General features: G+C 37.6%; 1 protein-coding gene across 2 annotated transcripts; it reads right to left on the bottom strand.

Annotated features, from left to right (window-relative positions):
• Positions 1 to 864: 864 nt before the first annotated feature.
• mrps27 (mitochondrial ribosomal protein S27) lies at positions 865 to 25669 on the bottom strand. Of its 2 annotated transcripts, XM_041237269.1 has the most exons (11): positions 25568 to 25669; positions 24698 to 24775; positions 21705 to 21775; positions 17673 to 17731; positions 12237 to 12351; positions 10275 to 10353; positions 8785 to 8900; positions 8076 to 8178; positions 7011 to 7153; positions 3097 to 3258; positions 865 to 1164 (listed from the first exon to the last, which is right to left on the bottom strand). In XM_041237269.1, exons 1-11 carry the CDS (start codon positions 25659 to 25661, stop codon positions 925 to 927), a joined length of 1260 nt encoding a protein of 419 aa, XP_041093203.1. In that variant the 5' UTR covers positions 25662 to 25669; the 3' UTR covers positions 865 to 924. The 2 variants fall into 2 exon arrangements, with proteins under 2 accessions (XP_041093203.1, XP_041093214.1); XM_041237280.1 differs by lacking the exon at positions 24698 to 24775 and having other exon boundaries at positions 25568 to 25663.
• Positions 25670 to 25693: the final 24 nt, after the last annotated feature.

Raw genomic sequence — 25693 nt, 5'->3', positions numbered from 1 at the left:
TTGTTAAAGGTAAGTGTTAATTAGTCTGTTTGTTTTGGCCATCATGCCTTTTGTTTTGTTAAGTGTTTTGTGTTTGAATCTATTTATAATAAACCAGTGCAACAGCACATTTCACTCGCCAAAACTGCTGTCTGTCTATTTCCTGGCCTGATGTCACCACAAGAGCCATCCTGTCACAGGTGATCATAGTTCCAGTACATCAAAGGTCTCAGTAATAAACAGCTTTGACAAAGTGGTGAAAGTATAGACCAAAAACAGGCTACTTTGTAATTTCCCAAGCATTTTTTACTGTTGAGGAATCAATGGTGGCAGATTTTCAGAAACATATTATCTCCCCTAATGAGGATACTTAACGAATTTTAAACAATGTAATGTTAATATTTTTAGAGAAAAAAGAAAACACAATGACATTATCTTAACTTTTTTTTTTAATACAACAAAATTGCATGAACAGGTGACTATTTGAGCAATACATAACTTGCACTGATAACGCAAAAAGCAGAATTTTAAGTGGACCTGTTCATGTCAACATCCTTTGGGACCAATATGTCTGGAATGATTCTGGGTGAACAGGTGCAGAGGAGACATGACAAGAAATCTGACTTTAACAAATGGGTATCTAGCAAATTAAAAACCCAACTCTGCCCAAACCAATCCCATCACTTTGACTCAGCCTAGACATTATAATCACCTGGGGCTTTTCTCTGCTGGCTTGTCAAGAGAAGAATCCATGTCAAGCTCTGTATTGAGATTTACAAACTACATCGTGGTGTGTGTATATATATATATATATATATATATATATATATATATATATATATATATATATATATATATGTTATGTAACAGAACATTATTACATTATTATTTGCAATGCAGCAGAGATGTCCCAATGGAAAGTGTTGGTGTCCTGACACTACTGCACTAAGAGGAGGCTTTGGCTGCCAGCCTGGCCTCTCGCTCCAGTCGGGCCTTTTCTCTCATCTCTTTCTCCCTCTTTGCAAGATGGACTCGCTCCTCCTCCCACTCCTGCAGCTTCTTTTCATAGCCGGCAATGTCAGTGGCTTCGGCACCGGCCAGCTTCTCTTCAATGAGGCTGCCAGTCAGGGTCAGCATGCTTTCAGATTCAACCTTGCCATGGAACCGCAACTTACTTTGCAGCTCCTGCCAATCAATCAAACAAACAAACAAGCAGCAAAAAAATAATTAATTTGCAACCAAAAATCCATTTGCAGCAATCAATATCAATTTAAAATTCAACACAGTGATCTAAACATAGGCACTCATACACTATGCTTATATCACTTCCTTCTGTAAAATAGATTAAATGATTCAGAAAAGTAGTATGCGTTGCTGTTTTACACAAGTTTATCCAAAAGTTTGTAAACAGCCAGGTTATAGTTACACTACATATCCACTGCGTCACGTTTAAATGTAGTTTCATTCAACTTATTATATCATAAATGTTTTTCCTTTAGCCCACCTAACATCCTTTAATTACTGTACTCTCTCACACACACACGCACTTTCTGATTAGGGATGTTTCTGCATGATGCAATTATCCAAATAGGATTGATAGAGTAACTAATACATCACTGTATTTGCAGCTTACAGGTGCCACATAACCACAGGCTAGATAAAATGAAAAAAAAAAAAAAAAAATCGACAGCGGAGGACAGCTCCAGACACGATAACTGAAAGGACATGTGTTCACACTGTACAATCCAGGTCACAAAGAACAGGACTGACTTGACAGAAAGCCAGACTCCCTGACCGTGAATAAGAGGGCTATTGAGGGGTCCCAGTTGTTCTTGACAGTTAGATGAATATCTCATATTGGGTCCAGAAGACCAGTAACTTGATAACTGCTCCATTGATTGTGGCTGAAAGCTTTATCTATCAATGCTGTATGAGCCCTTTATACCCTATCACACAGTACCAACATATACCTTATATTGTTTATGACTTCCAAGTCATTAACTTAACAGCATTAGAACAGCCAATGTCTGTTAAAAAAAACTAAATGCAGTTAACATGCATCTTGCACAGCTCTGTGGGTTGGGATTTTCTGAAAGCATATTAAAAACTGTATAATATATGGCAGTAACAGTTTACAAATTATACAAATTCAGCAAACATGTAAGTAACAAGACGGTGTGTGGTTGTACTGACTCGCTCCTACACACAACCAAATGTGTTATTGTGCATATAACATATATTAGAATAACATATTAGTGTAAGAAGATAATGACATACAGCAAAGAGCATTTTAATAAATACTGTAGAACTCTGAAGCTACATTTGACTAAACAAGACTCCTGGCTATTATAAAAAATACGAAGATGGTGTGAGAATTGTACTAGTTAAACACAGCTCTACTGACTTAATTTTGTTTCATTGTTCATAAAGGTTCTACTGTATTAAAAAAAAAAGTGTTTTAGTTCTGCTTGATAGCTCTGGAGCTCAGCATTAATTCCATCTCCAGGCTTCATAGCATTACATTGTCTAGAAAAAATTCTAATCAGCTTCACTAAACCTGGGGAGCCACGGCACTAAGCAGAAAGTCTCTGAATGTATTTCCTCAGTCAATACAATGCTCCCATCTTCAGGGCAGCTAGCCTTCTCCATAAGTACTCTTACAGTCCTTGTGTAAGGCTGCATAACTCTGTTAGCTTCCAAATCAAAGTACCCATGTTAATCTCCTGGGTTTATTTACAATACTTTGTTTTAGCCTGACCAGACACTGTATTTAACACATACAGAACCTGATGTTTCAGCCACCTTACCTTCCTCAGGACTCCAAATAGGAAAGCCACTCAGGACACGAATATCCCTTCCTGACCATTGCACATTTTTCAAGGGGAAGAGATTGCATATTTCTATGGCCTCAGTATAGAAAAGCCACCTTGCTCAGGTTTGCTCAGATTGTCCAAAAATGTAAAATATGCTAATTACTTTATTAGGCATGCCAAATACATACCAAGTGCAGAAACAGTAATAAAACAATACTCAAATCCAAGGGTAATGAACAGGTTAGAAATAAAACATTATGCAAACCAGGGGGTGTAAAATAAACACAACACCACAACTATCTACCTGAAATCTGTTCATATAGTCGGGGAGTTTTGTCCTCTCCATTTCCTTCTCTAGGTTTTTGGTGTCTGGACTGGAGTCCTGTGAATCGCCGGCCCCTTCAGTTTCACTGGACTCTGGGGCTGTCGAAGACTGAGTCTGCAGTACGGTCTCTAGGGCATCCATCTGGCAAGCAAACAATACAAAAAATGAAATTCAATTACTGCGAGGAATAGACAGCAAACACCCAATGCTTGTTAAACTTGTGTGCAGTTATTTACTTTATCCTACAGCTGCAATTGGTAGAAACAAGTCTGTTCTGCTGTAACAACTGAAACAGCAAATGGAAAAAATATTTATTAATGCACAGCCTTTTCGTTTCCTAACTTTTCAATCTGTGAGTTCCTGTTCTAAGCAGTTTGCAAACAATCCAAGTTGTTTCTGAAAGCATTTGAACTGGAAATTCAATTCAATTCAAGCTCTAATCAACTTGCTGGATAATCTTCATAAGGATATGCTCTAGTAGCATGTATACAGTTTTAACTGAGGATATTAACAAATGGTTTGAAGAGTGCTAACTAGAAAAAAGGCCTCTAGAATCCTTATCTAGAAGCTGCAAAGGACTGCTGAAATGGGATTTTTAACTAGAGAAGCAAAGTTTGTTAAAATACATTTACCAGCCTACTGAGAATACACTGAAAAGTATGTATTTACGGTTAAGAAGGAAATATGTTTTTGACCAAGGCTAGAATAATTAAACACAGCTGGTGTTATACATTAACAAAAACATCTCTCTATATATATTTGTATCTTATTAAGCAATAAAGAACTCTGTGGTCCCGGAAAACATGTTATCAGTCTGAGGATTACCTCACATATTTTAGAGATTAGGAAACTAGAGGACATGAGATCATATACGATTCATTTTAAAGGAGTTGCTGAGACTTTTTAAATATATTATTCATTTAAAGATAAGAGCTGCCAAAACAGACCAAATGTTTAGATTTAGTGAAGTCTTCTGACGCACGAAGAGGAGGAAAAGTTCTATAAAAGCCAAGGCAAGACTACAGTAAATCATCATTCAGCTTGGTAACACAGGCGGTTTGGTCCATTCTCTGAAGATCTCGGAAAAGCTGGGAGGTAAGCATAATCTTGAATTTATATCTCACTTATATTGAAGCATGGCCGTAGGGCTAGGGATTATATTATATTAGCTTTAGAGTGACATATTAAATGATTTAGGATTTTTAGCAGTGGGTGTTTATTAGCGTTTCGCATGTCAAGCCCAAGGGTAAAATATGTTATAACTATAATTGTTTTAAGTATTAATGTGGTTAAGACTGAACAGGCACTGGACCACCCAGATTGCCTATCAGCTGGGATCCAACATAGTCTGTAACCACTCAATCCTTTTTTAAGCATTTAATAAACCGAAGTAGTGCTACTAATGCTCTGAATCAATGAAACTTCAAAGTGAATGGGTCTGTGTGATTACTCTTGATAAAAGGTTGTCTATGGTATCACACTGTAAGCCAGTACGCAAACTATGAACTTTAGGGTTAGAACCATCTATATATCTGTTAGCCTCCCAGGGTTCTCTGATCAAGAACCAAAATAGTGCTTCAAGTGACAATAAATTCCTAATTAAACACACAGTGACTGTGGATAGGGTCTAGCCTTTACGTTTTAATAGCACTGCTCGAATAAAACACTTGGGTTCAATGTCTTGGAATGTGTGAGTGAATGCTTCATGGCCAGGAACTAGGGTAAGTACTGCTTGCAGAATCTGTAAATACACAACACATTACTGACACTTTGAAGGATCCACAAGCAGCAATACGGCTTCAGGACATCATCACTATGCCGGTCAAGGACAAGCATCCGCCTATTGCTATTCAGTGTTTGCAGGGTAGAGCTTGATTCCAGGGACAACAGCCTGTCAAACTGTGGACTGCCGTTGAAAGAATGATTATATCTCTGGCATATCCATCATTGTTCAGGAGACACACTGGCAGAATGGCAAATGCTCCATAACGTGCGGACTGTAAGGTGCTCTCTAAATGCAATCCCATAACTGTACGAACGCCAGCCCCTTTAGAGCCACTGAACACTCAGTAAATTGAAAACGTGCATGCACTACAAAAGAGAACTCCTAGTGCACCTGTGTGTCGTGGTCATAGCATCTGTTAACCTTGGAACAGCAAGGAAGTCTTCTTCCACTTTTATTATGCTGAGTAGAGCAATACTGCTGTAGCTTTAGGCACTGGTGACTGAAACTCTTAATAATAAAAGGGAAGGTAATCTATATGCAAACACACTAAGCCCCCTGGTCTTCTACACATTAAAGGTTGACGTCAGTTGCTGTTGAGTGCTGAGAGAAATCAAACCAATTAACAGCAGCCTAGGTGAAAAGGAGATAGGACAAATTCTTTGCAACTTCTGGAGGAAACCTATTTAAACAAAAAAAAATTATCCAGCATTCTTATTTTCCTATTCCAAGCTTACCTGTATTCCCAGTTATTCCATCCTCTAGAATAGGTTTTTATCCCAATGACAACATTAACAATGCCCCCTCCCCTAATGTTGAGATCTCTTTTTTCTACAGTTGTGGAGTGCACATTGTATGTGCGTCACTGTAGCTTCAGAACATTTCCTTTCATTTCACTGGTCAATGGCAGTGGTCTCAAGGGGTCTCACTCTGGCACACCATGTAATTACATTTGGAATTGTAATAACTGACAAAGTATTACGAAGTTGTTGATCAGAAGTCAGGGACTTCACCACACTTAAACACAGCACTGTTCTTGCACACTGTTACTCCATATAGCAGCTTCCTTAGCTTTCCATTCCATTGTTCCATTCTGCCATGGAGATGTAAGAAGGTCACAGGAAATAATTAAAATGAGTTCTGGGGTGTATTTAAATGAATACAATAACATAAAGCTAAGATATTTTTTAGCAATGATGGTCTGTGGGGTTTTTTTGTACTTCCAAACATCCCAATCTGAATTGCAGAATATAGTATCAGAGATTGTGAGAATATCTTTGTTTTAAGTGTTTTTTGTTATTATAGTAAATGTCATTTTTTATAAAGTGTCACCTCCAAGTCATCAGAGGTGCAATTACTGCAAAAAAGAAAACGGGACAGGGCGAGGTTGCTAAAACTTCAACTGCAATCTTTCAATCACAAGCATGTTTATTTACTTACTGTAAATCACTAAGTCACTGCCGTTGCAATTTTGTCAATGCAAGTTCTGCATATGTAAGGAGGCTTGGTGGTCAAGTGGCTAAAGAAAGGTGCTCGACAACAAGAGGTTCTTGGTTCAAATCAGCCACTGACTCACTGTGGGGGGGTGACCCTGAGCAAGTCACTTAACCTCCTTGTGCCTTCGGATGAGGCGTAAAACCAAGGTCCTATTTCCAGTGACTCTGCAACAGCAGTTGTGATGCATAGTTCACCACCTAGTCTCTAAGTCGTTTTGGATAAAAGCGCCTGCTAAATGACTAATTATTATTATAATTAGACTCACCATATATAAAAAATAAGTAAAAAACACTTGTATGGAGATATTTAAAAACAGTTCCTCAAGCTCTACACATTAGCCAGTCTGCCAGCATTTAAAAATGCAATAAAGCAGCAGTAAAAGCAAGACGAGAATAAAAAGAGACCTCGTACGACCCTGAACCGTAGCTCTGATTGATTACCCTTTAACACGAACGCAATAATAACACTCAACCAGCCTGGGAGTACAGCCAGGACTTTGAAAAAGACAATGTCATTCTTATTAAAGACCGGTCATAAAAAAAACATATGGTCTACTCCATATCTAACATTGATCTGCATGAAATTATTTATTTCTGGCTTCAGTCTTCAGTCAGAAACACATTTGCATTTAATAAAGAAAAAATAAAAATTAAATGAAAATGGTAGGCCTTACTGCCTCCTTGGAGAGCTTCATGTGGGCAGGCAGTGCAGACACCCTCTCCATCACAGTCAAGGCCTTGTTCAGATACCCAGGGGTCCACATCAGCGGCATCTGATGGTACACGGCACGGATCCCCTGGCAAAGTTCAACTTTCCCTGTTTAAAACAGCAAAACAGGGCATCAGTGCGATCACCTGCAATGAAGAACTGACTTACATCAATCCAGAAAGTAACTCCCTTTAAAGCAGGCCGAGTCTGTGGGGAGCACGGCAGCAAAGCGTTGTATAGCGGAAGCTGCATTGAAAGAAATGTCTCGAAAACCCTCTGCTGCTTGTTATTAGATCACCAGATGATGAAAAAAAAACTGAATGCAAACTGTGCAAGTGACTCTTTGATGTATCATGGAGGCACATCCAATCTCCGGATCACTTGTCAAGCGTAAATTCATATTATATGTGTATTTTTATTTAAATTATAAAAACATGATTACTGTTCTATATAATGTATTTTTAAACTACATGTGAATGCTTTATTTCATTTATGGATTACCTGTAAGGTAATAGGATTTTTAACCAAATATAAACTAGCAGCTATGATGATGTCACACATACAACTGCCAAAGTCAGACCATTTAAATAACAGCATACACATAATACAAGAGCAGCCATTTTAAAATAGCTTTAAAACTCTAAGACAAGAAAGCCATTTTATAAAAGTGCGTTTTAGTCTTGACTTGAAAACTGTAACGGTCTCAGCTTCCCTGACCAACGAAGGCAGAGCATTCCATAATATTTGAATATCAATTTCCCAGTATGTTCCAAAAACGCTGTCACACCAGTCACAAGTAATAGGAGGATCTAAAATGGAGGACAAGACTCCCCTGGCACATACACCCACATGCATGCTAATGTCACTCAGCCATACTGCGTCATCTTTTCAGCAGCTGCTGTCTGCTGATGTAGAGGAAGACTACTTTCACTTTGATTTGCTTTGAAAGACAGCTGGGGCCATTTCATTAAAAAAAAAAACTAAGATGTTATCAAGTGTGATTAAAAAGAAAGAAAGATTAAAACCACACCAAGAAGGGAATAGCCAAGAAGTTGAGCACTAAAGCCGACTGTATTCTCCTGTTTCAGTCCGGAGATCAACAGAGCCGCCCCGAGGTTCCTCTCCTCTTCCCACTGGTGGGATTTGAAAGAGAAAAGAAAAAAAAAAGGAGTTGGTAATACACTAATTTCATAATGAATTAGACTGATTAAAACAATCTGATTCAATATGCCAAACACAACTCTGTTCAATTCATCAATGCAGCCAATGCGCTATTTCTCTTCTTTGTCTGAAGCAGTGCATTAGCAGGAACGTAGATTGATAACAAAAGGGAGAAACTGAATGCAACAACTCCTAGCTAAAGTTCAATAGTCAAATCACACTAAGATCACAATTCCCAGCAGCCTACAGTTTCTAAAACTTAATTTGGAACAAACACCTACAGCAGCAAGACATTCTCTCGCTTGCTTGTGGTACAATGGCAAACATTACACCGCCCACCGCCCCTTCATAATACCCATATTTAAAAGCTATCGCATACAATGCAGTAGTTAACAAAATAATTCAGTCTTAACTATCGTCTTGACATGCTGCGACACGCCTGACTAAAATTATAGGAATTTGTGTCAAAAAGATTGAAAAACAAAAAATTACTTTTTTGACTACACACACAGGGTTCCTCAGTTAATTATCAGTTGGTGTTATACACAGTCATGCGCAGTATTAAATAACGCACTTACTTTGAGATCCGGCTTGGTATTCAAGTACTGGCTCAGCACATGGAGTGATAACAGCTGAGTTGAAGTCAAATCAAAAGCTTCTTGCAACATCACTTCAACAACAACCGAGAATGCACCTGGAAAGAGAACGTGTGGGCTTTACAAAACGTTAAGGGGCTCCCGAGTGGTGCATCCGGTAAAGGTTCTCCGCGTGGACTGCAGGATGTGCCACATAGCCTGGAGATCGCAGGTTCGAATCCAGGCTATGTCATTGCCGACCGTGACCAGGGGTTCCTAGGGGCCAGCGCACAATTGGCCGAGCGTCGCCAGGGTAGGGAGGGATTAGGTCAGCAGGGCAATCCACGGTTCAGCGCGCACCAGCGCCCCCCGTGGCTGACAGGGCACCTGCAGGTCTGCAGTGGAGCCATTCAGATCTGTGTTGTCATCCAGCACTATAGGTCTGGTGGCTTAGCTGTGGATCCGCAGTGTGAAAAATGACAGATTGGCAGGAGCACGTTTCGGAGGAGATGCCCTCCGTTTCCCGAGATGCCAGGGGGGTTGCAGCGGAAACCCGGGATAAAAATAATAATTGGGCATTCCAAATTGCGGAGAAAACCGGGGTAAAAACCATTGGCTGACGACTACATTTTAAAAAATAAAGACATTAAATTAAATTTTATAGTAGAAGAAACACGATCAGATGAAGCCAACAGCCCTTTTTGAGACAACTGCTGTGCCATCCAACTAATAAGGAAAGCTCTTCCAGTAAAGCACATAAATTGTACTGATCTATATGCAATGCTGAAAAATTGCCATACTTTCCTCTAAACCGGCGTTCAAGTAAAGAGACATTTAAGAAATACAATGGACTTAAATAAATATTAGGTTAGAAAAGAATGTACAGTAAATCAATTTACCTGGATTCATTCATTCATTTTTACCCAACCTAATGCATACTGCAGAATCAGTGTATCAGACACACAACAAAATACCAGAAGCGGACACCCTCTGAAGAAATTCGCCTACAGCACATCATTTACAGCAGTATGTACTTTTGATCATTGTGGATTGAATTATTTTGAATCTACAGGGTGTTCAATAAGTCATGCATCAAAGGAATTAATAATGTGGGTTCTCTCTCGATTTCTTTCAGGTGAGAAATGTCTTTAAGCAACAAGGAGCTGGTGCAGCTGCCTGATATAACAGCGAACATCCTAATCGGCATCATGCAGTATGTGAGATTGCCTATGAGCTGTAGCAGGAATATTACAAACTATCCTGGAAACAAGCAAAGATGCAGCAGCTGCTGGCAGTCCTATAAAGAATGACTTTCATGTAATTGAAATCTGACAAGAAGGTCTCCTCGTGTGCTCCAGGGTTAACTGCAAGGGAAAACACTGCAAGCTGTAAGCCTGCCTGTAATGTACAGTGAAATGTTAGCACAGGGTATCCCTAGGGAGGCAGTGTGTAAAGCATCACCAGTACACTTGTGTGCCTCCATTAAGTCTTACCTTTATAATCTTTATCTTTTATAAAAGAATCCATCAGCAAATTAAATGTGAAGTCATCTGGAAATATTCCATACTGCACCTAAATAAAATAATAAAAAAAAAGACTAACATTGAAAGTGACTGAATGCTTACTACCTTACCCCCTGTCCCCTGACCCCAGTCCCTGTCATTATCTGGAACAGAAAACTGGTAATCATTGCCGAGTGTACAGGCAGCATAAAATCCTGCTTTTATAATATAACTAAACTAGTTAGAATAACTAAACTAAGCAGAAATAATAATAGAGTGATAAGACAACCACCTAACAGTCTATTAAACATGAATGAAATTCAATAATCTGAAAATGCACAGCACCTCTTTAACAATGTAAACAAGCCAATAAACATTGTAATACGATGGATACAACATTCAGTGAAATTAAATCTTTCACAGCTCAAACTCTGGTAGAACTGTATGACAGCTTTGAGTAGCACTGATTGATATTTACGGGATTAACAGCTGTATTTCTTTTTCCCTATAAGCGCTGATTTAATTACAAGAAATCAAACTCTTCGTGTGGCTGTGTAAAGTGGCCAGAGTCTGGAGTTTAAATGATTTGCTGCCAAACTAACCCTAGTTCTGAATAACATGTACTAGTATTTATCATGAGGTCAGTTTACATACTGTCACGTGAAGTCTAATATGTATATCAATGTAATTACAGGACTCAGCAACAAATACATTTTAGCCAGATTCATTTTTAAAAAAAACATTATGTTTTTTGTAAAACAACTAGAAAGGAGTCAATACAGATCGAGTGGTAATGTAGAGAAAGGCAACCTGACTTGCTTTTGCTTAAATATAATTACACTATGTAACACAATTTTTGTTCCTGGGTAGTAAGTGTTATTTCCTAATTGCTTATGCCTCAAAAGTATAGAAAATGGCTATTATTCCCCACAAACTTTGCTTTTGTGACCAGGACAGTGATATTTTGAAATATCACCATTTCCAATGAGAAAACGGGAGCTTTTGTGTCTTTTCGTTCACATAGTCAGAAAAAAACAACATATGAATCCAAATTAACATGTATTTATACGAAAGTAATACAAAAATGACTACAAAAAATTTAGAAGTGAGTAGTGTTAATTTGGATTCATATGTTGTTTTTTTCTAACTTTATGTGAACGAAAAGACACAAAAGCTCCCGTTTTCTCATTGGAAATAGTGATATTTCAAAATATCACTGTCCTGGTCACAAAAGCAAAGTTTGTGGGGAATAATAGCCATTTTCTATACTTTTGAGGCATAAGCAATTAGGAAATAACACTTACTACCCAGGAACAAAAAAAAAAAAAAATTGTTACACGGTGTTATCATGGTTGAGGTATTCAAATACTGTCCATTTACTGGGCGAGGTGAGGAACTGTTTTCTCTAGAGAATGTCAACAAGCCTTTGCATAGATCAGCAATACTGTCTCAGAGCTGGGAGTTAGGCCCATAGGGATTAGATATTAAATAACAAGCACTGGGGAACCAATACCAGACCCGGACACTGAAGAGAGGCAATTCAACAGGAAGCTTATAAAACCAGGGTCTGCAAAACAAAGCTCTCTGGGCTATTTTAAAATGTTATACCGGATTCACTATGGCCACCAGGCATGAATGGGATTTTGATCAAAAGAACAGTAAGGATGGGGTGGCAACAATAACAAGGCAAAAGGCAAAAAAATTCCTACATCATAACGCATTCCTACCTGCAAATTTCTTTATCTTTTTTTTCGTTAAAAGAGCAGGTGGAAGAGAAAATGTGTGTTTGTCTATTTTAAGAAGAATATAATACTGTTATAAAAAATAACATAGGGACCAAATATTGCACAAAAACAACATAGTACTGCATGTTAATGCACGCTGACATATATTTTTCTATTTATAATAAACATGTCTGAAATACTGTGTGGTGCCCATGACAAGAACACTTACCTTATTGTTCAGGGTATGCACAGCCTTGTCCCTGGCACCATATTTAAGACACTGTCTAATCCAGCTGTGGATGGTCCACTCCCTGATATACCAGCAGTTTGGACTGTGACGAAACCTATAAAGATCAAGAGGAAAGAAACATGCATCACCCACTGACTTCTGCTTTAAGAATAGTGGATAGGAAGTGTGCTCACAGTTCTTAGAGTGTATTCCTTTTATATTGATGGCACTCGTATTAGCAAATGCTCTAAAACAGATCAAAATAATTCTGAGGTGGTTTGGTTTATTTTAGCTTGGCAAGTACAGACCCCTGCTCGTGTTCAGGTTTGGGGGCATGTTTAGGGAAATAAACTCTTCCTAGTTTATGATAAGGCACCAGAAATAGTAACAAATAGCTTATACATACTTCTGTGTCCCCTAAATGACCTCCTGTGTTGCATTTTACCAGGTTGATTTTTATTTATTTACCTTTGTCGAAAAAAAAAAATCAATAAATATTGATAATAATGCAAATTGCACTTTGCTGGAAAGGCCATAAGAAATCTGGCCCGGTATACATTCTTATTTAAAGGGATGCCTTTTACTTTCTCTATTATCTTAATATAAATTTCTTACCAGTTTAAGATCCTATTATGTGTGTTCTCTATGACTATCTATTATGGTTTCTGCTTAGGTCAGTATGTACCAGGCTAACTAACTGACGTCCCGCTCCCTCTCCTCCTCATTGCTCATTGGGTGCAATCTGTAACTCATAAAGCACTAGGAAAATCGCCACAGCCATTTGGCAGGCAAATAAATGATGTGCCTCCAAGTTAATATTTAAGAGTGTTTTTTTGTGTGAAAAGCAGAGTAGACATCCCAGCCTTCAGCAACCGCGTGTTACCTTTCAGAGACAAGCAAGCTTTCCAATGCATTTACCAGATTAGAGAAGGTCATAACCCTCACTTTGCTGGGTACAGTGCACAATATGCAGCTAACTGTGGCTGAAGGACATGCTGTTAAAACAGAAAGGTTCAGGGAGAAGCTAGACCTTACTCCATGTATAGCACTTTTATTGGCCCATTCTCTCCCGGGACATCTGCACTGTGGTGTTGTATATAGTTTCTAGTACCACATATAACATGTATGCACCCAAACTGTGTTATCAAGGTTGAATAAATCCAAGGATAATACAAATCACAGGCCAGATTATATTTTAATTACGGCACCAGTAGAGCTCCTGTTAAAACAGAAAGAAGTATGCAATATACAAAGTAGTTTAAGATTAGTTTTATATGGTTGAGGCAACAGCAACACACATACATTAAACCTTTTTACAAGACTACTTGTTATATATATTTATTCATTTTTCTTTAGTATTAGTGTATACAAACTGCCTGGCTACTGTATTAGGATCTTCTTCTGGCCTTCCTAGAGGATCTCTTCGACATTTCCCGTATCCATGTGTTCACTGTGTCCTAGTCTTCTCCAATACACAACTACATGCACTGCCAACAGGGCGAGTGGTCTACTGAAACGTCTGACTACTTGACCTCTCGAGCAGCTTGTGACAACAGACCTTAGTAATGGATCTTCTAGAAATATCTTTAATAATATCAGCCACTCAATCGTAAATTCAAGTAGACTAAATTTATGTCTATAGTAGACGGGCCACACCCCCACTACCTAGGACAACCAATAGAAAAAAGCATTGGGATAACAAAAGTTTCTTTCTGATCAATGACTGATGTATTGGCTGCCTCTCTGGGGTTACATATAACAGTTAAGATTTTGGGGAAGTGATTTGGATTCAGCTAGGATTTGGTGTTTTTCAGTTAGGGGACCAGTTCACATTTGCCCGTGTCGGTTATTTTGGCATGCTTGAACGAGAGCTATTGCACACGGCAATGCCCTCTACAGTAATTCTCTTGATACAGTACTGGAATATTGAAATGGCTATGCAACAAACTTCACGCACATTTTATGATGCAGCTTTTAAAAGAAATGTCATCTTGCTTGCACAAGAAAAGGGAAACCATGCAGCAGAATATGAATTTGGGGCGTCTGAGAGATGTGTCAGAAAATGGAGATGCAATCGAAAGGCTGTTTTTGCTTGCAAACATGACAACACTGATAAAATTATAAAAAGGAGAACAGTAAAAGGGACTGAAATAAAGTTAAAGCTAATTAACCCTTTCCAGCTACCGTAAACTGTAAGGACTGTCGTTCAATACTTTAAGTACCGCACTGCACATATTTGCGTCTCCCATCTGCAATATAGTAGGTGATTTCCTCTGATGCTTCATGTACAAGTACATGTCATTAAGTCCCCACTGTTATAATAAATATATATATATATATATATATATATATATATATATATATATATATATATATATATATATACACACACACACACACACACACACACACACGACTTTATATCCAAGGAGAATCAGGACCCAACAGGACACTCGTCAATCACTAGAAATACTTAAGGAAGAAAAGTAATTGACAAACTGATAAGTCATTATTTAAATAATTAGCTACAACATTTCAGTTTCCCCCTTCACATTGCATGGTAGAAATAGCCAAGTAGAAGTACGAAAGCACTTTATTAAGTTTCTGTAAAATTCTGTATTACTGTATTTAAGACCCCTACGTTTAATCTAAAGACTATTCACACTGCAATCAAACTTTCAAAACATGGGAAGACTACAGTAGTTTAAACCCACGGAATGTCATCAATAATCCAGTGTCTTAATTCAGCCCCTGATAGGCCGAGAGAAGTGAACAGACTGATGGGGTGAGCTGCTGTTCCTATAGCAACACAGGCCTGTGATTTCCTCCAGAGCCTTGTGATGCACTCTTGATTTAAAACCCAGACATTAAACTTTATTCACAACTTAGTGGCTGCTTCAGTAACCCTATTGATCGGAAGGGAATATTTGCTCCTTGCTTTTATAAACACATACCAAACCTTCACACTCGGGTGTTTGTGATGTGCCTGCCCATTTAGTGCAATAGATCGAAAAACAGAGGGCCATACTTTCAAAGCATTTACTCCAGACTAATAAGATCCTTTTTTAATGTATTTTATTAAAAAAAAAATGCAAAATGAGAAATAAACACCTGGAGCATGTTTAAGAAAGTCTGAAACAATGCTACTCAGTTGTGTGCTTTCAATGTCATTTATATTCCTTAGAACCTTTGGACTATGTTGATCAAACAGCCAACACCCGGGCTGACAACGGACCTGAAATCACGTTGCCTCGTGAACTGTGGAAAGACAAGTCCACTATAACAGACAGAGGCTCAATGTTCTGCTTGAGGTCTGTTGAGAGAGTATCAGGTCATAGCATCTGCCCCCTTTCTCATTTGAAGTTGAAGTTTACAGCAACTAACTAGCAGCGGTTTTACTCTATATTAATCTGCACTGATATACAGTGTAATTAGAATAAATTCCTAAACGGCTTCATGGTTCTGACATAGCTGACCTCTGGCTGTTTCCTGTGGCTTCATGGTTGGTTCATTTAATTTTAGGGTGTACCTCATTATTGGTGTTTAAAACCAAAATGGTCATAATCTTCTAATTATGCAAAACACTGGTTTAAGCATTGTATATCATCAATCCTAGTTCAGCACTGTAATATGCACTCAATTATACTTATAAAAAACCAACAATCATAAAACTCCACATTCTAAAGGTAATACCATCGTAACACTGATGAATACGTTTGACAAAACTTTTTTCTACTTGACTTTCCAAACAGTTAAAAATTGAATATAGTTTAACAATGTGATTTCCACATTGTACCATACTGCATAGCTCTAACACTAAGCACACATGCACCTTGGACAGTACTTACAGTAGATCTGTTTTCTGACATATTTGCATTATATCCAGCAATTTATCACTTGAGCAAGCAACCATATAATCTATATAAAAGTGTGTTTTATACAACTGAAGAAATCATTGCTGACACCATTCAGATAATGTATAACAAAAGTAGTAAACACAGAACAGACCTCAGGGAAATCACTGAAAAGGTCTCCAAAATATAATCCTATAGTCCTAAAAGCCAAAGACGACCCTGGGATATTGACAATTTAGAGCCCTAGTACAGCACATACCTAAAGAAACAATAAAACAATAACCCTAGTACACCATAATGAGGAAAAGGGGTGCAAATGCACCCCCCCCAGACAGAATATGCTTTTTGAGCCGAGTCCCGCTCCAGTACAGATTCGCATGAATGCAATGCAGTTCATTGAACCCCATCCTTATCCCTCAATCCTCACTCCTTTACCAAAACTACTTGGAATTGTGTATTTGAAATACTCTTTATGGATTCTGCTTCAGACTAAGCCTCTGAACTTTCAAATCATTATTATTATTATTATTATTATTATTATTATTTATTATTAATTAAGAATGGTCCGCTGTAGAAATCTGCAGTATTGTTTAGCCCGGGGAACATTATTCTACAGCTTTCATGAGTAAAGATCAAAAAATGAGTAGTGATTACAAAATGTTTTTTAAAAAAAAAATACATTTTTAATCAAACAAAACATAAGTCTATATATTATATAACCAAGCAGTGCTCCGGGTTTTATAAAAAATGGCTCACCTCAACACGCAGTATGTGTGTATTATGGTTTTAATGTATCCTGAAACTGATCTATACAGACATCAGCACTGCTGGGAAGAGGCTGACTCCCACATCTCTTGGTATTGCATATAGGCAACAGATAACAGGACAGGTAGGAAGTCTAAACACCTAGAATAGACTGACACACATACCAAAATGACTGCGCAAGTAGAAGACCCTTTTTTTAAAGACAAAACAAGCTAAGCCTGGAATGAATCTCTGAACTGCAGTTGTTTTCCATGACTGTCAGAAAACTGGGCATGAGTTGTGATTCAGTGTCCCAATAAACAAATCATCAGAATGAAGTTTCATTTCAGTGAACCGCAATGCCTTCATTTCAGTGAACCGCAATGCCTTCATTTCTCAGTCTTCTGTTCAGATTCCCCGTGGAATGGATTTTTATTTATTTATTTGTTTATTTATTTATTAAACTGAAGTTACAGTAACACTGAAATCAAATTTCATTCCAATACAATACATTATTATACATTTAAAAGCACTGTGCATTTTATTGAAAACACAGTTGTAAGTGAACTTTTAAAAAGTATACATTCTTATTATGAGAAGCAATTTACAATAAGCAGCTGTTAAATTGGGCAGGGGCCATGTAGACTATTCATACTATCAGGACATGTGTTCCTCTTAATGAGAATTGACTATAAAAATTACAATAACTCATACCCATATTTAAAGAATTTAAAACAACAATATAGCATTCAACACTCTCCACATTAATGTTTTCTTCATTTACAATAGTGTAAGTGAAAAAATAATGTCTTAATAAAAAAATTTAAAAAAAACTCACTTATAAAGATAGTACTCAGCTTGATCAATTTCTTCTCTTGATGAAATATTGTCAACAAACTGGAGAAAAAAAAAACATTAGTAATTAGTCAATAAAGAACAAACTTAAATGGGAAACCAATGTCATACACGCTAAAGCAGCTCTAATAAGCACTGAAAACAAAATATGTCTAAGCAATATGAAAAAAATGATTAAAGATGTGTTTCATACATTTCACAAACATATCAGAAACTGTGTCTCGCATTTTATTATTTACAATGACATATCTTGATTTGACAGACCTTTCCATTTCTGAACCAGCAAACAGAAAGTGTATGTGTTTGGAAGAGATGCAGGAAGGCTGAGAGAGGCCCATATGATGGATTTTGCCTCTAAAGACACAGACTGACTCGTCTGACACGATGCAGCAGCCAGGAGCACACAGAGGACCGTCTCTCATCATAAAAATCATTTGTCAAACAAAGTTACATGCTGTCTCAGGGAGGAAGGCTTCTTAATATTAAATGACATTTGAGGTCTAGTTACTGCAACTGTCAATGGGAAGTGTCATTTTTGTTAAAGGAAACAATGCAACTCGGGCAGAGAGATGGTCACCTCCGATGGTTTGAAATTAGGAGTGGTTGTAAAGTGGAAGAAAGACATATCGGTAAGGGTCATGATACAGGGACGGAGGTTAAACAGCTGTACTGTATACCAAATGTGAAGACACTATCTAAAAAGAGTGCCGCCTCTTTACATCGGGAAACCTGAAGGCACATTACATTACTGCTTTGTCAGCCAGCTGCTTCCCAGAGTTTTCATAAGTTAAATATGCAGTTGGCCCTCCAAAAAGTTTTATAGTAGTTTTACAGGGTTGCTTAACCCATTAAGTGCCATTTCCCTTATATGAGGACAGGCTACTTTGAGATTTTTGGAGCATTTTTAATTGCCATATACCTGTTATTTTAATTTTTTTTAACTATATTGTTATGATAACTTACTCCTACTGTGTTAACTGCAAACAGTAAGTCTAAAATGTAACTGTTAATTCTGCAAATATTGCCCTTTAGAAGCTTTTATGACGCCTCCACGTAAAATAACAAACTGAAGCCTTGCATCTAAAAAGGGAGAACATTTTAATATTGACCTTTCATACTGTACTTCTGTTGACAAGCTTTGTGGTGTATGGTGAATTAGTGGCAGGGAAGAGAATAAAACCCAATATCAATATCACAGGGTGCTAGTCCAATCTGTCGTACTGTTGGATTTTCCAGAACAATGATCTGAACAGCAGTACATCTCAATCTTGTTGTATTTAGTGATCTTAAAGGGCGTGGCTAACGTTCGAAAGATGGCAATCTGAAAGATGAAAAAAACTGAAAAACACTTCCTACATTTATACTGTTCTTTTTTTGTTCAGAGAAAAAATATATATAATAATCAAACCTTCTGTTTTTACTTTAAACGAATAGAAAAAGCCTTATTGAGATCTGATCAGACACTGTGCGTTACAGAGTTGCTCTTATGACTTGCATTATCTGTTCTGTCCACTTCACATTCTCATTTTCCGCAATCTCTGACCTTTCAGCCTCTCTGAGCTAAGACTGTCAAACTGGTTTACAATTAGTCCCTAGCAGCTGTCAGTTTGTAATGACTTTCAGCCTCCGCAACCTCGCCCACACTTCACAACGCTTCTGCAAACCCACAACCCCAACCCTCCCCCTCTGCCGGCTTCTGATACTAAAACATCCAGTTTGTGAATGGATTACCACATAACCTCGCTTCACACAGGCACTTCAAAATTCCATGGTGTCATCAATCTGACAGCCATCATCATCTGGGTGTGGCACTATCTGTTCGAAATGAAACTCAGTTTGGTGGATATTATTTTCAACTCTTAAGTAGCCTCTTCTGTAGTTTACTTATGGACTGTCCAGTATTCACTTTCTATACAGCATCACATTCCCTTCTCTATAGCTTGAACTACCCTGACTTTATAAATGTCAGGAGAGGCTGTTTTGTTGCAGCAGCAACGTAGAAAAGACTTGACTTGTGCAGTGCCATGCTGTGCAGAACACCGAGTCACATAAAAATAATAAGCATGTATTTCTCAACTAAACTGCTAAAACTGGGAGGGGATTTTGCAAATGAGGTCTATTAAATATTCTGTAGAATTTGTAAAAGCTGCTGGTAATTGCAGGCCTCATATTTGTGTGATTATTTTAAGAACTTTGAAAAGCAGGTGTTAATTTGCAGCAGTCAGACAGTAGGCTGTATACAAGGCAAGGTGATGTGGGAGACTTGTCTGCAGCAAGAAGGAGACATCGTTTTCAAGGACAAAGAAACATTTAATAACATTTTGCAAAGAGCTCATTTTTTTATCCTTTCTGATCAAGTCAGTTTGCAAGTGACGGTTTATAATACCGGAACCGTATTGTTTTGCAAACTCCAATTTTCAATACGTTTCATAGCTTACATGACAAAATAGAAAGTCTGCAAATAGAGAACATAGAATCCATGTAAAAAAGGTTCTTAGAAGCACCTAAAACTGTCTCCCCACAGTGGCAAAGCAAGGTTCTAATGAGAGCCTTTACTTCTTCGAGTGTAGGCATAATTAAAAGAAAGCTGGAGGAGATTAAGAAAAGATGGATCGATATTCCGAGGCACATGAAAGGAAAAGTCTCATATTCAATGAGGGCTCATCCTCCACCATTATTTTAGAAATGCCTACAAAATGTATATTTTGTAATATGGCATTCTGGTATTTAACAATACTGGTTCAGGCAGTAGTGTTAAAATCAAGTTGGAAAGAAAACGATAAAAAAAAAAAAAAAAAGGACAGAGGGACAGATGACACAATTAGTTTGTATCTACAGCAAGTAGTTTCTCGACCATATATACCATACATATATGCTTTAAAATCATACAGAGAGTAAGAAATACAGACAAACATAAGAAATAGGATAGTTGTAACTGCATAAGACTTTAAGAAGATATAAGTCGTAGTTAAACTGAAGATTGTTCGTATGCAGCTGTATGGGGTTATTGTTGCTGAACATATTGCTGTACAACAATGGAAGGATTATCCACCCCTTTGACTGCCATGGATGTAAGTAAATAAAACTTACTGTTTCTGAAGTTTGAAAAGTCTATATGCCTGGAATTATTCTACATGAGATAAGAAGTTGAACTAATATGCAAAGCACAGTAACTGGATGATGCGTTGTGATGTATAAACAACCTACTATAGACTCTGAAGTGGTACATTTGTTTATTAAGAAGCCACTGCACATTCCATTTTTTATTCATTTCTCCTGGTGATGTATTCGAGGTACTGCTTGTACCACAATCTCCAATTCCATATTGGTACATTTCAGTTTTTGCTTCTAAGCATCCTCATCACCATGGCTAGTACCAGGCTGAGGTATTTGTGTGCCATTCATTTTCTTTGGAATATGTAGCCTACACATGCTGGTTGACCTAAACCCACTATTTATTGTGAGAGGTGTGTAATTCTCCACCGCTAATTGCGATGAGTGGTATTTAAATTGGTTGATTGCGAAATCGCCTGCTTTACCTAATTAGTCTTATAAAGCAGGTTGTTATTTTGTCGATGAGTGCGGCCGTACTGGTCACGCACATTACATGGCTCTTTGTGGTCGGTTTTTCCCCTTTATAAATTTAGGCCTTTGTGTTTTAAGTAGAAGTCAGGGCAGATCACCCTTTACCTTGGTGACACAGATTAAAAGTAATACTCTCAGCTACAGACTGGCCAATTTAAAACCTGGATTTTTATGTGAAAATCCTGCATGGCAAAGTTCTTGCTTGGAATAAATATATTTGTTTACAGTAAGTTCATACTTGCGTATCTAACTCCAGACTGATACTTACTCTGCAAATTAAACAAAAAACGTGATAAAAAAATTGTTAAACCTCAGTGATCTATTGTTCTTGTCCATTAAAAGAAGGCATGGTGTGGTTTTCTGAACAGCCTGTTTCCCAAGCATCCTCATTCCATTAATAATACAATCTCTGAGCTTTTACTCCTCTTACCCGGGCTATTGTTAAGGAGCTGACAGGAAGCTTCTTCTCGTAAGTCATGTCCATTAGAGTCGCTAACTCAGCTGTGGAAAAAATAACATACAGGTAAGAAGAAGTCGCTTGATAATAAGCACATTACCAATTGGCTTAACTTTTTTTTGTAAAACCAAAGACATATTGTTAGTATTTGTGGTTTATAAAGGAGAAATTCCCAACACTTTTTAAGTTCAACCTGTCAGCTATAACTTTCACCCTGAGGCTATTAAATGCATCTTTATTCGTGTGGAAGAGGGCTTATCCTTAAACAAGCCCTGTTCAAAGCTATATATAGACAGATATCAATAGATACAGGTGAGATCTAGAGAGGTACAGAGATAGACAGATAGATCGATAGACAAAGATATTTATTTTCTATTGCATTTTTACCCAAGGAGAATTTTATATAGACTGTTACAGGAGTGAAAACTGATTTAAAAAAATAACTACAAAGACGGAAGACATGTGGAACTCCTACAGGACCCTCATGAGTTAGTGCTGAGCACCGCACTGCCCACATCCTCCCACTCTCTGGCCATCTCTTGTAATTGAATCTGAAAAATCACCAGAATCCAACAGAACTGGAACTGGGGAATTTATCTGCAGGAGAGCAGACGCTGGCAGAAAAGGCCTCCTGTTGGGAGGAGGGCTATTAAAGGTTCTGGTAATCTCTACTTTGATATTGTATTTCATGTTCTGGGTTCACGTGCCTTTTGATGAAGAAATCAACTTCTGGTGGACTTAAAAATAAAATTGAAGTTGAAGCAAAGAAAGCACCAACTTATCATTAAGGAGCCAGGAATACCGATACGCTTATAAATAGTGGCCATTAGGAGCAAAGAAAATGCCTGGGGAAATGACTTTCGTATAAATGTTATAACATAAACAAAACTATATCAAATAACCTTCTAACACTATGTCATGCCTACTCTGTTTATTGGAGTGACTTTGAGGCAAACCTGACACAGATTCTTTTCTGATCAAACTCATGGAATTAATGAAGTGGACTCATTTATAATGACAAGGTATTAATTTACAAGCAAACAGACCGTACTGTACTCTTCTATGCTTGGCTGGATATTTGAAGATCTGGTTCATGGCAAGGTGTGCCAGGCGTCCCACTGCCACCGTCTTCCGTGAATGGGTTTGAACGGTGCACAACTTATGAAGTTAGTCGAGTATATTTTTGACACATTCAATGCATTTGTGCAGACTTTTAAACATTCTACTATACAGCAACCTTGCTCTTGCACTGCCTCTCTGCTCTTGATAATTGCAGCACTGACAAACACTGACTGTGTTTCTGACTTCTTCTGTTTTTGTTCACCATCAATTTGAACATAACCTTTAGCTATGTTCCTGGTAGTTGAATGTTTAAATTGAGATGCAAGACTGCTGTGGTACAGATGGACTTCTTACTGTACCAAAGGAAATTACACATCAGCCCCTTGACATCTAGCATAGCTTTCAGAAACATTACTACATTTTCTGTAGCAAACTGTGACTATTTTCTTGTTAAGTACAATAGGATTCTTGGTTGCCCTTACACACCAATATAACATGAAGCTTAACCTACTCTATACAAGTAATTTGTCCTATCAACAACTTCTACTGCAAGTCCTTACTGTTGCGTAGTCTAATGTAGAGTTCTTTCTATCATTATGTACAGCATTACGTAGGCTAGAAATGCAAAGTGCTTTAATGTAAGCATTAGAAAGTGCTAAGCGTGCTATACTGGCAGCAGCATTTTACAATGCAGAGTATAATTAAGCCTACAGGAAGATAGAGAGTATGTACATTAATCATAGTGCTGTAACACAACCGACACCCGCGCAGCTATGATATACAATCGCATTTGGTTAGCTTTTTATTATTATTGTGGACAGCTGCATAAAACTGACAGTTTAAGAGGAGTATAGTTTACTAAACAGTGTATCAAAATAAAAGAAATACGAAATTGAGGAAACAGAGAAAAAATTGAGTTGCTGGGTCGAGTGGTTAGTACAAATATTTATGACAGATTAACATGAACACATTTTGAAATACATTAAAAAAATGGTTACATCCTTGGAAAGAAGGGGTTTGAGCCATCTTTACATTTACTCTTTAACACAGTAGTGCCACAATGCACAAGCAATTTTATTTAATTAATTTTCTAATGGCAGTCAGTCTTGTTCCTTTTAAGTCTTAAGTCTTTTTAGCAGAATATTGTTATTTAATGTTGTACTGAGTAACCATTATAAATGCGTGTTTTAGTGAATGCACATATTAGACTGGTCCTTAGTTACAGTGTGTGTGTGTATGTATGTATGTATGTATATATATATATATATATATATATATATATATATATATATATATATATATATATATATATATATATATATAGATAGATAGATAGATAGATAGATAGATATAGTAATGCTAAAAACGATGGTGTCCACATGCAAATCACGTCAATAACACAGACCGAGCAAGCTGTATTTGTAAAAATGTGGTCTTTTCCCCTTAGCTGTCTGTGTAACAGTGCCACCTACCGTCATCACAAAAATACCATCTTTAAGAAGACCTCCATTTCTAAGGCTGCAGTCTAGGTGAAACAAATTTATAAGATTGATCCTATTTAAAAGTGCATTTCAGTACTCGAAGCTACAGGTTATATAGATTACAACAAATCTGATCTCTAAAGTAAACTATGTAAATGTATTTAATACATGACTTCTTAATAAAGGGTAAAACGTATGCAGACATTTCGGCTGCTGTAGACAGTCAGTCTACAGTCAGTGTACATGCATTATTAATGCACCACTGCCTCTAAGTGTATGGTGTAGAGCAGACTGTGCAGATTTTAAGGTAATCACCGGTACCCACTGCTTCAGTTATAGTAGAACTTTCTTATTGTTAGGAAGAACATTTTCCATGCAATCGAACCAGAGATTTAAAATGTCATTAAATGATTTAGAACTTACCTAGGTTTTGAGGATCTTTTGGCCTTTGATCCCATTTTTTTGTGTCTATGTATGCAGCTGAAAGAATACATCTTCTAGCTAAAAAAAAAACACACACACACACACACACGTTTGCTCTGAAGGTTAAAATGCAAGGATAGCATTCTGATAAACACTTCCACTAACAACTGGCAGTATGCAATAATGATTTACACCTGAACCACTGCAGTGTACACCACCTAGACATGGCAATACCCAACAGCAACTCATCTGAAACAGTGGAGTATACCTGTCAGGATTAATGCAGCTGTTTGCATGACGTGTTAGGAAAACTAGAACTTAAATATGCAAATGTTAACAGGCTACATAATATTTAATGGATGCCAAGGTCAGAAAGCCACTAGGAGTGACACTTTACTTCAGTTTGGAAGCTACAGTGATTAATACATTTAAAATCCACAGGTAAAGACTGCTTCGTGCCAGAGAGTTACAGGAAAACTGGTCAAATTTATCGCCAAATAAAGGGGATTGTAATATCGTACAATACAGCAAAACACACAAAAAAATACATTATAGCGTCTGGTTCATTTCTCTACCATCCACTGGTTTACTTCAATTTAAAAAAACAAACAACTGAAAAAAGCCCATTTGTTGGATGCTGACTTAATGCATATACGTATCACACAATACCATTCAAAACGAAGAACATGTCGTTATATCATGAAGCTGCACACTGCTACCGCTAGTCGGATTTCTCACGTCACCCCTAGATAAAGACAAGTGTGACATCTATTTAAAAACGTGGAACCCCTGTACAAACATATTCCTAAACCACACCCGGTGCATCTGTTTTCATTCTTAAACCTCGTTTGTAGCACATCAATGTAATACCTGTAATAGTTTGTGTTGCAAATTTTGACACTCGTCTCGCTGAGAACACACACCGCTGAACCATGGATGCAGCCATCTTGGAATGCCACACCATTTAATGACGTAAAGGGGACAATATTATACAGT

The sequence above is a fragment of the Polyodon spathula genome, chromosome 2, assembly GCF_017654505.1.
Source record: "Polyodon spathula isolate WHYD16114869_AA chromosome 2, ASM1765450v1, whole genome shotgun sequence".
In the NCBI taxonomy this organism is placed as follows: domain Eukaryota; kingdom Metazoa; phylum Chordata; class Actinopteri; order Acipenseriformes; family Polyodontidae; genus Polyodon; species Polyodon spathula.
Note: the sequence above shows the minus strand (reverse complement) of the source record. Positions and strands in the feature narration are given on the sequence as shown.